Raw genomic sequence first — 14,550 nt, forward strand, 5'->3', positions numbered from 1 at the left:
GACTGCGGAGCCAGAGCTGCAAAGCCCCGTTTTCCCAAAGGGGCCTCACTGGCGGAGGCGGCTTCCTGCCGGGCCCGAGGGCCAGCGGCCTGCGCAGGCGCCCCCGCGGCGTTCACAGAAGGCGAGCTGAGCTGCGCTGCGTGTGCAGGTCGTGGGATTTCACCTGAAAAGCTCATCCTCGGCTTCTCTCAAACACCAGGAACGGTGCCAACCGGGGCCCAGTGCCCCGCTCCGACCAGGTGTGCGGGCAGCCCTGCTGCACCAGGCCGGCCGCCGGCACGCCTCCCGGGGCGGGCGTCCTGGCCCGGACGAGGTGCCCCGTGGACAGGAGCGACGGGGTGGGGCTGCCCGCACCCCCGGCAGGGGCGGGACGGGCAGAAGTGCGCATGCTTCCAGAACTGAGCCTGGCGTGGGCAGGGCGCACGTGGCCAGGAACCCGTGACGTTGGACCGTTCCTCACGACACACCGGCGGCGCACCAGGCCCGTGACCGTGGGGCCTGCCTCACACGGGACCGAGGCTCCGGCGTGAGTCCAGGGGGCGAGACCAGGGCACGGGGCACATCCCCCGCCGACGCCGCGCCCACCGCAGCCCCCTTGCCCCGAGCACGAGCCCCGGGGCGGCACCGGCTCAGCCCGGGAGCCGGCCCGGGAGCAGCTTCGCCCCCTTGCTCCGGGGCAGAGGTGGGCGCCCCAGGGCGCGTGGCAGGTCCGCCTCCCCCCTCCCCCGCCTTCTCTCCTTGTGCTCCCCCTTTCTCTTACGGGTCTCTTTTGCCAAGAACACTGAATTTGTATGCCATTGCATGTATTGTACTGCTAGTAATAACCAGCCTTACTGGAAATGAATCACGCTGAGCGCCGCTTTAACATGTCGCCTGCGTCATCGCGCTTGGCCGCCTTGAGAACAAACACGTGAGCAGGAGCCGGGGGCGGGGGGCTGGGGGGAGACCCCAGGAGAGAGGGGAGGTCCGCGAAGAGCCTGACAACATCAAGGCGACAGGAGCGGTGAGTTGTGGGAGGCGGGAGAAGAGAGGCGGCCGGGGTGCGGAAGTGTCCCCGGGGGCGGAGACGGGCTCCCAGCACGCACGAGCCTGTGGCCCAGCGCCTCGGGCCCCCAGGGGACACGCGGCAGAAGCTGGGGGCATTTCTGGTCACCGCAACCAGAGGGAGGCGCTGCTGCCTGTGGCAGGTTGAGCGCAGGAGCTGCCGGCTGCCCAGTGCCAGGGCGGCCCGGCGGGGGGGGCGGCTGAGCGAGCGGCCCCCGTGACCCCGCCGGTCGGAGCCCAGCCCAGAGCCCGGGGGGCCCGTCACGTTTCAGGGCGGCGGAGACGCCCTCGCCTGAGCGACGCGGGGGGTCGGCGTGGAAGCGAGGCCCGAGGCTAGTTCAGGCAGAGCTGAGGTTTTCATCTTGTGATGCGTGTGCGGGGCGGGGGTGCAGGCATCGATCTCCCTGTAGTAGCACAAGACAGCGGTCCCTCGCACTGTGATCGGCCACGGTCCCAGGTGTCGACGGCACTCAGCCAGGCCACTGCCACTCGGGGCAGAGCCTCCCCCGAGGCCTCCTCACTGGCACACCCGGCGGCTCGGGGCCGGGTCCCAGCTGTGTGTCCGCCGAGCTCCTGGAGGGGTGTCTGCCCAGGTGTCGGCGGCAGCCTGCGCGTGGTCGGCTGTGCGTCTGGGGCCAGCCCGCGCTGAGGGCGAGGGCGGCGGGGGCCCTGCCCTGCCGAGGGGCTGTCAGGGTCAGAGCCACGCTGGTGAGCCGCTCGGGGGTCAGCACGTCACCCCTCGGTGAGAGAAACGTTCGCTCTCAGTTACAAATACAGCCGAAATAAGACCCCAGACGAGAACCACATCAACTGAGAAGAGAGAAAAGCGAACGGAGCGAGGCAAGGTTTCCTGTTACGCCGGGAAATCAGCAGATTACATCTCAACCTGCCGTGAGAGAGAGTGTCACTCAGACAGTGGGGGCCCCCGAACACAGAAACGCTGAGAGCGTCGCCCGAGGGGACCACACGCAGGGGTGGGGCGGGGAGCGACCCCTCGCGGCGCTGATGGCGAGCCCTTTGACAAATGTCGTATCTGAGGAGCGAGGCCGTATAGCCTTGACGAGGTTTTGCTTCCACGTAAGGAGCAAAGCCCTGTCCCTGGCTGTGTCCCGCAGCCTCCAGGGGATGGTCGCGCTGGCGGGAGGCAAGAGCCAGGCCGGCCTCCCGGGCTCCGCAGGACGCGGCGTCGTTCCACCTCCCCCGGGAGGACCGCTGGGACGCAGCAGTTCGACCGAGCCACGGCCGTCAGTCCCGGGGCTGCCGTGCCTGGGAAAGCCGAGCGGCTTGTGCACGTGTTCGCCACGCAGATGCCGGCAGCCCCGCCGGGTAGAAGCAGCACGCGGGCGACTTGGAGCGGTCCAGCGCCACCGCTAATGGGCGGAGCGTCCCTGCGGCCCCGGGGCAGCCCTTCTGTTGACCGGGGTGCAAACGAGGGCCCACCACCCCGTCCGAGTTTTCTCCATCTGAGACATGGGCCCGTGGGCCCCCCAGGCTCCCCCGCAGCTCGGGCACCGCAGGCCTCCTGTGGCAGTAGCAGCAGGGCCGGGGTGGGGGGCGGCGAGGGGAGGGCCAGGGCCGGCGCAGGGGGCTGCAGCCGCCTCGCTGGGGGCCCGTATCCACGCACCCGCTCGTGCTGATCGGCGGGTGTCGCTGGCCCCCGTGGGTCCTGGCGAGCAGGGCCAGGCCCGCCCCAGGGCGCTCGTCATCTGGAAGGGAAAGCAGCCGCCCTCCTGGGTGCCGCCGTGGGGACTGTGCCTTTCTCGGTCTGTCCCAGAGGACACCGCCCGGGGCTGAGCCGCATGAGGCAGGCGGAAGGCACGTGCGGGTGCACCGGGGGCGGGGTGGGGGTGGTGTCCCACGACGGAGGCCGGGGCCCAAAGGCAGCCTGGGGAGGTGCAAGAAGTGGGAGAAAGCCGGGGGGTCTCGGGCTGTTCGTCCCCTCACGCACCCCGCAGGGGGGTCACCTGGGCCCCTGTCACGGCCTCGCCCCTCTGGCCAGCGGCGGGCAGCTGAGTCGGAACCACTCTGTGTGGGCTCAGGCTGGTCCAGCAGCCTGACACGTGGGCCCGGGAGCCGCGGGGCCTCCCCAGGCCCCCATGAGGAGGGCACCGTCCGCAAGGCTCGTCCAGGGCGACGGCAGTGACGAGCTAGCCCGTGCGTCGCCCCTCGGCCACCGTGCCCCGGGCCGGCGCGAGGGCAGGCGAAGCTCAGGGAGGCTGGGGAGACGGCCACGCTGGGGCGGGACGTGACGGTCACTGTGCTTGGTCCCGCAGGAGGCGGACATCCTGAACACGGCCGTCCTCACGGGGAGGCCGGTGGCCGTCCCGGTGAAGGTGGTCTCCGTGGAGGAGGACGGCACCGTGGCGGCCCTGCCGCAGCCGGTGGAGTGCAGGTCGTCCGACGAAGACGTGATCAAGGCGAGTGGACCCTCCCTGTCCCCGCTGAGCCTCTGCGCCCCCGGCCCCGCCCCCCGTCTGCTCGTCCTGCTGCTGCGTCCACGGAGCCGGACGCGAAACGGCCCGGAGGAGGGGCCTGGCCGGGGCGCCCCTGGCCTCGCGTGTTCGCTGGCGGTGTCTTTCCAGCTGCTGGGGGTGGTGGCGGGACGCGGGGCCTGCGCCTGTGGGGTCCCTGGCCCCCCGGCGGTCGGGAAGGGGGGCGGGGTGCCAGCGCCCAGGCTGACAGGCGGGGGTCATCCCCTGGGAAGATGGCTGAGCGCACAGCGATGTGTGACGTCGGTGGGGGTGTAGGGTGCCTGGCGACGCCCGGTTCTGAGGAACGGCACTGGCCGTGGGGCAGAAGCAACCCTGCCCCGTCCCCCTGGCCAGTGGCGTCAGGTGCAGGCGGTCGAGGTCCCTCAGGGTGGGGCCTGGGCAGCGGGAGGCCTCTCCACGCCGATGCCGCCTCGGCCACGGGGCCGGGTTCACCGGGGGCGCTGACAACAGGGAGGTGGCCTGAGGCTTGACAGGCGACCGCCCGGGCGGGCTCACTCCTGGACCGCGGCTGCGAGCGCTCAGCCTGCCGCAGCCGCCGGGGGAGCTCCAGCGGCCCGCATGGTCGGTCACCAAAACCGGGGCTTTTGGTTTAGCCGCCGGACTTTGGGGACGTTGGTTCCGCAGCAGCAGATATCCCAGCCACGGGGGGACCGGATGCCTTCCTGCGAGGGCGAACTGACGTGTCGCTTTGGCCAGGCCACAGCGCTTGCTCTCCGGTGAGACGGGACTGTAGGTACTTTCCGAGATGAGAGCAACTTCTGAAGCTGTGGCCTTCGGGTACAGCAGGCGGCGGGGCCTCGCCCGGTCAGCTGGCAGCCTTCATAGAAGAGAGACGGCCTCTTCCGAGGACGAGGGGCTCTGCCGCAGTCGGCTCGGGGCTCAGGCTACAGCGCCAGCGGCCCGGCCGTCTCCTGCAGGGTCCGGATTGGCCAGGCCCCTCAGATTCATAGGTCAGTCCTTAAAAACCCCTCTGGGGAGGTAGGTAGATCCCCTCCCCAGGACCATGGCTTGTGCGGTACTTGACGTGCTCCGAACAGCGTCCTCACGCGGCTCCGCTTCACAGAGCTCGGGAGGCAGAGGGGACGTCAGAGGCCCAGCGCCCAGGTCTTGGCGCCGACCGGATCGGCCTGGGCCCCGGTCTCCCGTCCTGGGACCGTCCCTACGGCGCTTCTCCCACGAGGAAGGGGATGCCGGGGCCTCAGGTGCCCGTCGCTGCTCTGGACGGCTGTTTGCGCCGCCGGGCTGTGTTCATCCTCGTCCAGCTCTGTTGAAATAGAGCCGCCGCTTAAACGACTCCAGAACGCAGGTGACTCGGGGCGGCCTCGCCTGTCCTCAGGGCGGGCCGACGCGCCGGGGGAGCAGTGGCTACCGTCACCTCGCTCCAGCTGGGGGAACGCTGCGCCTTCGGGGGTGGGGCCAGCTCGCTAGGGAGAAGTGAGCGTCCCGGCTGAGCGACCCAGCCAACGCGTCGGGCAGCGTGGACACTCATCATTGGGTGCACTTCCGTCTTGGCGCCTGGACGTAAAGCAACGGCCTGATAATTTGGCCACGAAATGGTATCATCAAGACGAAAGAGCCCCAGAGGAAACTGCGACTCGAGAAGGAGAAGGTGGTAGAAGCGACCACCAGCGTCACGGTGAACCGCCAGAGAAGGGTGCTTCGGTGCCCCCGGCGCACCCGGGACAGCAGCGGTTCAAGGACCGGCCGCTCACGGGCGCAGGGCCCCTCAGGCTGGGAGCCTTGGGTGAGGGTGAGCCAAGCTGTGGGCAAGAAGACCTGGCTGGGTGGGGCTGTTTCAACTCATACCAGAAACAACGTACCCCCAGGGGACGTCCTGTTTTAAGATTTTAGGGACAATGTCAGAAAGATGCCTGAAGCAGAGGATCGCGTCTTTCGTCTCAGAAGCAGTTTTTCTAAGACACAGCCCATCTCGAAGACTTCCGGCAGAGCTACAACGTGTTAATCTTTTGATCAGCACTTGCTCGTTGGCTGCTCTGCTCGCTCTTCACACTGAAATCCAATTAGCCGCTTCCCCGACCTTCCCACCAGCCTTGGACCGGTCATCTTTTATTCATTCACAGTTTGCATGCAGCGCGAGTGCTGGAGAACGGCTCCCCCTCCCCGCCTCACGCCTGACCGGGAAGGGGCAGGTCCGGCCGAGGAGGGCGCCTGGAGACGTCCCGGCTGCTCACACAGGAGCCCGGCCGCCGCGGGCCCCGCCACGCGCCGGCTGGGGCCCCGCTCGGCGTCCGGCGTGCGGGTTTGGCTGCAGCGCTGGGCGCGCCCCGTTCCGGGCGCTCCGTAAGCAGAGGCTTCTGATGGGCATTTAATATACGAGGGGCCCTTAAGTAAACGTCAAAACAGGACATACTTTGCTTAGAGGAAGGTTAAAGGTATTTTTGTAAAATAAAAGAAGTAACAGCAGTAAGAGAAGTGTTGGACCGTGTGGCCACAAAGCACGGGCACCGCCCCCACAGACGCCTGAGAAGGGTTGTGGGCCGCACCCCGTTTGTGCGCGCGTTCGCCCCTTCGTTCGCCCGGTGCCTTCTGACACCCACCCAGCCCGGCCGGCCCCCTCCCAGAGGCCGGAAACACAGATACACGGCGGCAGAGCAAGCCCCTCCCCTCGAGCATTTGCACTCAAAGATGAGAACGGGGACAGCTGACCATGGCTCCCTGCGGGGGCTCCCTGCGAGGCTCCTGCTGCTGCACCCGGTGGCGGAAAGGCACGGGGTCCTCGGTCGGCCGGCGCATCCGGCTCTGCGCCGCCCCGCAGGCCGGCTCTCGGTTTCCTCCCTCCTCCTCCTGCGAGACGGGGCGTGTAATGGCAGTGCTCGCCCGCAGCGGGGCCGGCTCGCGCAGGGCGCGCGGTGCGTCGTCCCAGAGGGAAGGCAGAGCCCTGCCAGGGGCGGGGGCCATGTCTCGCTAAAGACCACGCGGTCCCACCGTGAGAAACCCGAGGGCCGCGCCGTGAAGTGTGACCACCAAGGACATGCCCGGGGTGTCCTGCGTGACTCCCAAGAGCTGGAGTGACCCGCAGGCCCCGCCACCGGCGAGCAGACACAGCCGCCAGCGTGAGTTCGCCCATGAAGCGCTCCTTCGCACAAAGGACGGTGAGCGTGGTGGTCCCCACAGGCCCACGAGAGAGCGCGCTGTGCGGTGTCTCTCCGCGGAGGGTGAGGCCGGGACCGTGCTGGCGGGGGACGTGCGTTCTGGGGAGACAGGGCCGCGCCAGGGTGCGTGGAGGGGGCGCCGCCGTGGGGGCTCGGGTGGGCCTGCGTCCTGGACCCTCACTCGGCGTCCCCGCCTCTGGCTGACCCTCCCGGAGCGAGGAGAGTGGCCCCTGCCCCTGCGTCGCCCCACACGCTGAGACCCTGCCCAACAGGCTGTGGCCTCTGTGACCCCGGCCAGCCCCGCACCGGGCTCGTCCTGCGCAGCCCCTGTCCCGCCCCGTCCCACCCCGTCCCGTCCCGGGGCCTGCAGACAGCACTCTCGCCTCCCCTCGCAGCCCTGGAGGCCGCCGCCCTCCCCCCGGCCGCTGCAGGAAGGACTCCCTGCTGGCCACAGCCAGGCTGCGTCCTCCCGGGAGAGCCCGCCGCGGCCAGGCCACGGCCCCTCCGCCCCCCGCTGTTCCTGAGCTCGGGACACGAGGACGCCCATCTCTCTGCAGGTGTCCGACCGCTGCGACGCCGTCTTCGTCGACGGGAAGGAGATGAAGGGCAAGGTGGACGTGGCAGTGGACTTCGCCTACCAGCACCTCGGCGGTGCCCTGCGGATGACCGTGTGGGCGCCCCGGCTGCCGCTGCACATCGAGGTCTCGGACGCCGAGCTCAATCAGATCAAGGGCTGGAGGGTGCCCGTCGCCCCCAGCAACAGGTGGGTGTGTCGGCCAGGGCCCGTCAGAACCCCAGGCGGCGCCGCAGCCAGGCCCGGTGTCCCCAGCTCCTGGCTCCCACGGCCCCACCCCGCCGGTGAGGCTCCAGGCCTCCGTCCTGGTCGTCCCACAGAAGCCCAGAATGACGCCTCGCCTTCACTGTGTGCTCGTCCCTGGCCCGAGCACTGTGGCCGAGGGACAGGCAGAACACGGGGTGCCCTGGCGGGAGCCGGGGAGCAGGTTGCAGCAGCCGGCCCCGCCTGCCGCCACGGACTGTCCCACGTCCTGGGGGAGGGAGGACCGGCTGTGGGGAGGCGGCCTGCCCGCCTGGCCCAGGGGCCCGAGCTCGCTCTGCCTGCTCACCAGGCCGTCTGCGCGTCACCGGGCACCGCTCTGGCTGTGGCTGACAGGGGGCCAAGGCCCCGCCACCCACACTGGCCGCCCGGCGGGCACCCCGGGCAGAGCAGCAAGGCTCTGAGACCCGCCCCAGAGGCGCCCGGGCTTCAGGACTCACAGGGCGAGCCTGTGCAGAGCTGGGGAAGGAAACGGCATGGGGTCCCCCTGTGCAGCAGCGGGTAGAGAGTTGGGGCTTACCTGAGGTCCTTCTCTTGGACGTCCGCCCTTGTGACTGTGGGCAAGGGTGGCCTCAAGGACAGAGGTGTGGGCCCCCTGTGATGCTGGAGCAAAGGCCCCTTCCTCAGCCACCGGCGCGGGTGCAGTGCCTGGCGCCCCCGAGGCCCCCACGGCAGCCCTGCCGGACGCCTAGGGGTGCCCAGCCGCTGCCCCGAGCCTCCGGCCCCTTCCACATTCGCCACCCCGGCTCGCCCCTCCGGCCCTGGCACCCAGGCCCACACGGGCCCTGCCTGGGCCCGTTACCCTCGCAACCTGTTGCTCCACCACCCAAGGACTCGCCCCGACGCTTGGGGTCCTCTGCGTCGGCACCGGGCCGGGCCTGGCGGGGGCCCTGGTGGGTGGCCGGCGCACTGTCGGCTCTGGCCGGGGGCAGGGTCGCCTGTGGCCGTCGGCAGGCCTCAGCCCTCCTGCTGGTTGAATTTGGGCCCCGGTCCCACAGCGGCCGCGGCCACGGCCACGCGCAGGTTCCCGTCTCACGGGTCTGCCTGCGGGGTTGCGCCCGGCACAGCACCTGCCTCTTCAGCAAGCGAGAGGCGGCTCGGCCTGCTGCCCCTTCTCTCGGCAGCCCCAGCCCGCTGCTGCCGCTTGGAGCTTGTGCGGGAAGGAAGCCACGAGGCCCAGCCCCATCAAGGAGGGGGGTTCCGCGGTGGAGCAGCCTGGCGGCGGTGGGGCTCCTGGAGGACCCTGTGGACCTTGGCTGAGGGGCAGTTCAGTGTTCACTGCCCTCCCCCCCCCCCCCCACGGAGCATGGCCGCCCCCAGAGCCCGCAGCAGCCCCGCCCCGACCACTGGCCCAAGGAGTGGGCACCTGCTAACCGGACCTGACCCTCTGCCAGGCCAGCGCAGGACAGCGAGGAGGAGGAGGAGGAGGCGCGGCGGAGCCGGGGCTGCGCCCTGCAGTACCAGCACGCCATGGTGCGCGTCCTGGCGCAGTTTGTGGCCGAATCGGCCGAGCCGGGAGGCCCGCTGGCCCACCTGCTGGGCTCCGACTGGCAGGTGGACATCACAGAGCTGGTGAAGGACTTCATGCAGGTGGAGGAGCCGCGGATCGCCCGGCTGCACGAGGGGCAGGTGCTGGTCGGCCAGGAGCTCGGGATGACCACCCTCCAGGTACGATGCCCCCTGGAGCAGAGACGCGCGCTTCTCATTTTCAAAGGGCGGCCGTGAGTGTCCTGTCAAGGGTCACTAGTGGCCGAGGAAGCGCATCTGGCCCACAGACAGGAGCTCGGGCCCACGTCCGGCTGAGACATGATCGGCTGGATTCCAGCCAGCTGTGCAGGCCGAAGTGCGGCCAGTGCCCGGGGCCGAGAGACCGAGGCGCACGCCTGGCCTCCGCCCATCGCTCTACGTGACAGTTCAGTGCCGGGGACAGCGTGCTCACGGCGGGTGTTACGGGGGGCGGGCCTGGCCTCCCACACAGAGACATGGGCCCGTCCCGGCGGGTTGTCTGTTCCCGAGCCTTCTAGTTCTTCCCTTTTACTTGTCCACACGAAACCCTCCTGGGCTGCGCGTGCATGTTTCCGCCATTTTCTGGGGACTCACATCATGCGCTCCTGCCGTCCCAGTGTGGCGGCCAGACTGGGAACCCCGGCTTGGGTGGCACCTGCGGAGGACCCGGAGCTTTGCCTGCCGGGCCACCAAACAGGCCACCCTGACAGCCAGCCTCATACGTGTCACCAGCTTCTCAGGAAGGGGGGTAGGCCCCAAAGGCGGGCAAAAGGGAGATGGGGCCCCTCTCGTCAGAAGGTTGGGGGGCAGGTCTTCCTAACTGGGGAGGGCGGGCGGGCAGGGGAGACGCAGGGCCTCCTCCTCGGGGCCCAGCCTGCCCGTGAGCTCCGCCTCCAGGTGGACGTGCCGTCCACGGCAGGAGGATTGGGGTCTGGCCCAGGGGCCCCCGTGAGGGCACAGGTGGAGCGTCACAACTCAGTGTGCCCCAGCGTGTGGAATGCAGACTCCCGTGACGCGCTGCGGTGGCGCATGGACCCGGGTCTCCCCCGTGGGCGCCTCACCGGCCACCTGCTGCGAGACAGACAGGCCCGGTGTCTGACCACGTACGGCCGTTCCTCCTGGGCGCTCTGATGTTTTGAACAGAGCGTTTAAGTGAAGCGGGTGAGTCTAAACAAACTCGCCAGGCGCCGGCAGAGAGCGGCCCGGTTGGCCAGCGCCCACGGCAGGGGGCGCCCCGGCGCCCGCACCGAGGGCCGTGCTGAGCAGGGCGGGCCCGCCCCCCGCCCCCCGCCCCCCGCCCTGCAGTTGTTTAACAAGCGCAGTGAGTTTCCGCAGGCGAGATACCGCTTTCGGAAGCAGACCCCAGGGAGACCCGCCTCTTGGCCCCGGCTCTGTCCCCCAGCGTGGGGGCGCCGTGACGCTACAGGGGTGACGGCCGGGGCCGGCTTTTCTTTGCCACGTCCGTCCTGTTTCAGGTCCTGTCGCCGCTGTCGGACGCCATCCTGGCTGAAAAGACCATCACTGTGCTGGACGAGAAGGTGACCATCACCGACCTCGGGGTCCAGCTGGTGACAGGGCTGACACTCTCCTTGCAGCTCAGCCCCGGGAGCAACAGAGCCATCTTCGCCACCGCGGCGGCCCAGGAGCTCCTGCAAAGGCCCGAGCAGGCACGGGGGCTCGGGGCGGCGCGGGGTGGGCCGCCGTTCAGGCGAGGGCGCGCACGCGGTGGGGCTCCCTGTTTCCCGCGGGCTGGGGGCCGGTCCACAGGGAGTGCAGCGCAGGGCCCCTCGCCGGTGGGGTTCAGTCGTCACCTCCAAACCCAGGCGGGAGAACCCCCCGTCCCCACAGAGCCAGGAGCTTCCCCGTGCCCCCGGGGCCTGGTCAAGGTCGGGGGCCCGGCCCCGTGTGGCGGCGGACGAGCAGACACGGCATCGTGGCAGCTTAATCATAACACAGAACGGCTCCTCGCAGGAGCGTGCGGCACGGGCAGGGCCCACTGGCCGCCGCACCCTCGGACGTGGAGGGCGTCGCTGTGCAGACAGAGCCCGGACCCCTCCCTTCAGCGCCTCACAGGGAGCGGCTCGCGTCTGGGGGCTCCTGGCCCGCCCTGCGCGCCCCCGGGCTGTTTCTGGGTCGCTGCTTTCTCCCGGTGTCGCGTCTTCATGAGGGTCGCTTCTCTCTCACGCCCTCCGTGCCGCTCGGCGCCCGTGTCCGCGCGGCTGAAGAGCTTCCCCGCCCTCCGCGTGCTGTTTCCCCGCGGCCTGCGCTCCAAGACCCGGAGTCCACCGGGCTCGGGGCCCAGTCTGACGAGCTTGTTTCACTCGACAGGAGGCGGCCATCAGCTGCTGGGTCCAGTTCAGTGACGGCTCTGTCACCCCCTTGGACGTTTACGACGGGAAGGACTTCTCCTTGATGGCCACGTCCTTGGACGAGAAGGTGGTCTCCATCCGCCAAGACCCCAGCTTCAGGTGGCCTGTCATCGCCGCTGAGTCCGAAGGGCAGGGCACGCTGGTGAAGGTGGACATGCTCATCAGCGAGTCCTGCCAGAAGTCCAAGCGGAAGAGCGTGCTCGCGGCGGGGACCGCCCCCATCAGGGTGAGGTTCAGCCAGAGCGACGCCAGCCCCACCGCCGGCGACGGCGGGCGCCCCGGGGCAGGGGCCGGCCCAGGCAGCGAAGGGCAGCCCCGCCGGCCGGCGCAGGAGGGGGGCCCATCGCCCAGCGGCCCGTCTGCGGGCGCCATGGGCGGAGGGCTGGCCACGACGGAGAGGTCCAGCTTCCCGAGGAGGCCCGGGCAGGGGGGGCCCTCGGGTGACGGCGGCGGCCGGCTGCCCGTCCCCCCCAGCCGCACCCGCGTCCCTGCCCAGGCAAGCCTCCCCGGAAGCAGCAGCGGGGACGGGGACGAGAGCGCCCTCCCTCAGGCCTCCAGGGGCCTGAGCGACCTGGAGATCGGCATGTACGCGCTGCTGGGCGTCTTCTGCCTGGCCATCCTGGTCTTCCTCTCCAACTGCGTGGCCTTCGCCTTGAAGTACCGGCGCAAGCGGGAGCCCTTCCCGGAGCAGGAGGGCCTGAGTCACTCCCACGACTGGGTGGGCCTGAGCGCCCGGACAGAGCTGCTGGAGGGCCACGCGGACTTCGCATCCTCCCCGGACGAGCAGGGCGCCGCCGCCGACAGGGGCCTGGGCTTGGAAGAGGGCAAGTGCCTGCTGAGCCCCCGCCCCCAGGGCGGCATCAATGGGCGGGAGTTCGACCCCACGGGCCCCGCGGGCGCAGGCGGGGACCAGCCTGGGAGCGAGCCCCCCACGTCCCCCACCTCCAAGAGGAAAAGGGTGACGTTCACCACCTTCGCCACCAGCCCCCCAGAGGACAGGGGCCCCGCTGTGCACGCCGCGGGCACGGGCAGCGCGGGCCTGCCCCCCGGCGACCTGCAGGGCCTGCCGGGCCCCCTGGCCCGGCCCCGGGACGGCGTGTAGGCCGGCAGGCACGGCGCTCGCTCGCCTTGCCACCTTCACCTGGCACAGGTGGCGCGGTGCCCCGGGGACGGCGGACAACAGGACAGGGTGCGGCCAGCGGCCCCAGAAAGTGGCCTGGCTCCCCCGGGGCGGCCCGGGCACCGCGCACGTGCTCCCGACCGGTGGCAGCGGTGAGGCGTTCGTGATGCGCGGCGAGGTGGTTGAGACTTGGAAGAAAACCAGGATCTGAGCCCCTGAGCTGCTGAGAGCGCCCAGGAAAGGACTGTCCCTGTCCCTCTGGTTGGAGCGACGGGCGCTGGGAGGCCCCGCCTTTCAGCACTGAGATGAGGGAGAAGACAGCCCGTCAGGCGGAGATGGGCGGCGGGACGCTCGCGCTGGCCCCGGGGTGGCCCAACCTGCTGGGAGCACTGGGAGGGGCCACGCGGGGCGCCGTCCGCTCTGGGGGCGTGATGGGCGTTGTCATCTCCCAGAGCCTGGCCCGGTGCCGGCGGCTGGTTGTCACCAGAGCTGGCCGTCACCCACCGGGGCAGTCCGGCCACGGCGCCTTCGTGACCGGGTGCCCGGGGCGCAGACAGACAACCCTCTGGGCAGCTCGGCGCATCCGGCCCCCGCCCCGTGGAACCCGGAGACGGGCCTCGGACCACAGCCAGGCCCGCGGGGCCGAGCGTCGCTTCCCAGCAGGCTCGCCCGCGCCCTTGCTCTCCGCGCGGCCGCCGCCTCTCCAGGGGCCTGGGGGCAGTGGGGGCGGTTCCCGCCTTTGTGGCGCCCCCTCCCTGCACTGCTCTGTGCTCCCAGGTGCCGGCCACGGAGAAGCCCCGCGGGGCAGGCGTTGTCCCGAGGAGGCCGGCCTGACTGCCCCATCCCGTGTCTCCAGGGAGCGGGGCGGCTCCACGCCGTCTGCGCGGGCGCCGGGTCTCCGGGCTGAGGCTGCCGCGGGCCCCCGCGGGGCAGCGCAGGGCGAGGGGCGCTGAGACTCTGGTGTCCCGGGGGGTCGGCGGGACGCCTGTCCCAGTGACGCGGGGCGGGGCGCAAGGGCTGCGGCCTCAGGAGAGCGGGAGGCACCCTGACGCCAGCGGGCTCTGTGGGCACTTGGTTCCGGCCGGTCCCGGGTCCCTCCAACGCCCCCAGGGGCGAAGCCTGCCAACATGCAGACTTGGCCGCTCACGCTCAGGCAGAGACCGGCGAGCCCTTGCACAGCCGGGGGATGCGTTGGAGGGGAGCCCTGCTGCACATCCCTCGGCTCCCGGCCCCCGCCCCGCCGTCTCCCCGAGCCCCTTCTGTCTGTTTCTGCTCCTCTGGCCCCTGCCTCCGTCCCTTCCTCCGTGGTGCCCCCGAGTCCCCCGAGTCTGCGTGTGTCCCCCACCGCCCCTCTCTCCCCGGCTCTCTGCCGCCACCGAGTTCTCCCTGGAGGGCGCGGGTGGCCCCACGCTGACTTACCTCCTCTGCTTGGGTGACTGACTGTCACCTCTTTTGGTGACACTCGCCCCCCTCCCCACCTTGTCTTGGTCTGACCCTTGTGCTGCTCTGTTCCTGCCGTGGCCACTGGCCCCCCGCCCCCCGCCATCTGAGAGCAGGCTGCGGCGCAGGCCGGAGGGTGTAATATATATTTATAAGCCTCCGACTGTAAATACGAAGCCTGCCGCCAGCGTGTCTGTGGCTGCCCTCTGTCCCCCCCGTGCCAGCCCTCCGAGGGGCCGGTGTCAGTCACAGGCGGCCGTCCCACGCCGCGGCCTGGGAGCCGCGGAACCCAGATCTGGGGGCCCCGGTGCCGTCCCACGGCACCGCATGTGCCGGCTCCGCAGTGGGCGATGGGGCCGGGGCGCGCCGGGTTCCTGCGTCTCCGCCCCCAGACCTGCAGGGCTTGCGGGTGCCCCACGCGCGGCAGGAGCGTCCCTGGCCGCCTAGCGGCCGCCACGCCACAGCTTGCTCTGCCCCTTGCTGGGTCGCCCGCACGCTCGGGTCCCGACTTCCTGCAGCCTGTGCGCACCCACGGCGACACTGCGCTGGGTTCAGAGGTGGGTCTCGAGGGTCCTGCCGTCGGTGCGGCCCAAGGCGATCCCACGGAGAAAAGCAGCAGGCGCGTGAAGTC

The 14,550-nt window shown here is 70.6% G+C and overlaps 1 protein-coding gene across 1 annotated transcript in view; it reads left to right on the forward strand.

Moving 5' to 3' along the window:
- TMEM132D (transmembrane protein 132D) overlaps positions 1-12,461 on the forward strand; it is a 162,310-nt gene extending 149,849 nt beyond the window's left edge. Inside the window, exons 7-11 of the mRNA XM_054594006.1 lie at positions 3,318-3,461; positions 7,207-7,412; positions 8,879-9,152; positions 10,466-10,657; positions 11,319-12,461. Coding sequence (XP_054449981.1) covers positions 3,318-3,461; positions 7,207-7,412; positions 8,879-9,152; positions 10,466-10,657; positions 11,319-12,461 — 1,959 coding nt within the window. The remainder of the gene's footprint in view (positions 1-3,317; positions 3,462-7,206; positions 7,413-8,878; positions 9,153-10,465; positions 10,658-11,318) is intronic.
- Positions 12,462-14,550: the final 2,089 nt, after the last annotated feature.

Source organism: Pteronotus mesoamericanus, unplaced genomic scaffold (assembly GCF_021234165.1).
Source record: "Pteronotus mesoamericanus isolate MK-2021 breed Mesoamerican mustached bat unplaced genomic scaffold, CSHL_Meso_final scaffold_507, whole genome shotgun sequence".
NCBI classification, from domain to species: domain Eukaryota; kingdom Metazoa; phylum Chordata; class Mammalia; order Chiroptera; family Mormoopidae; genus Pteronotus; species Pteronotus mesoamericanus.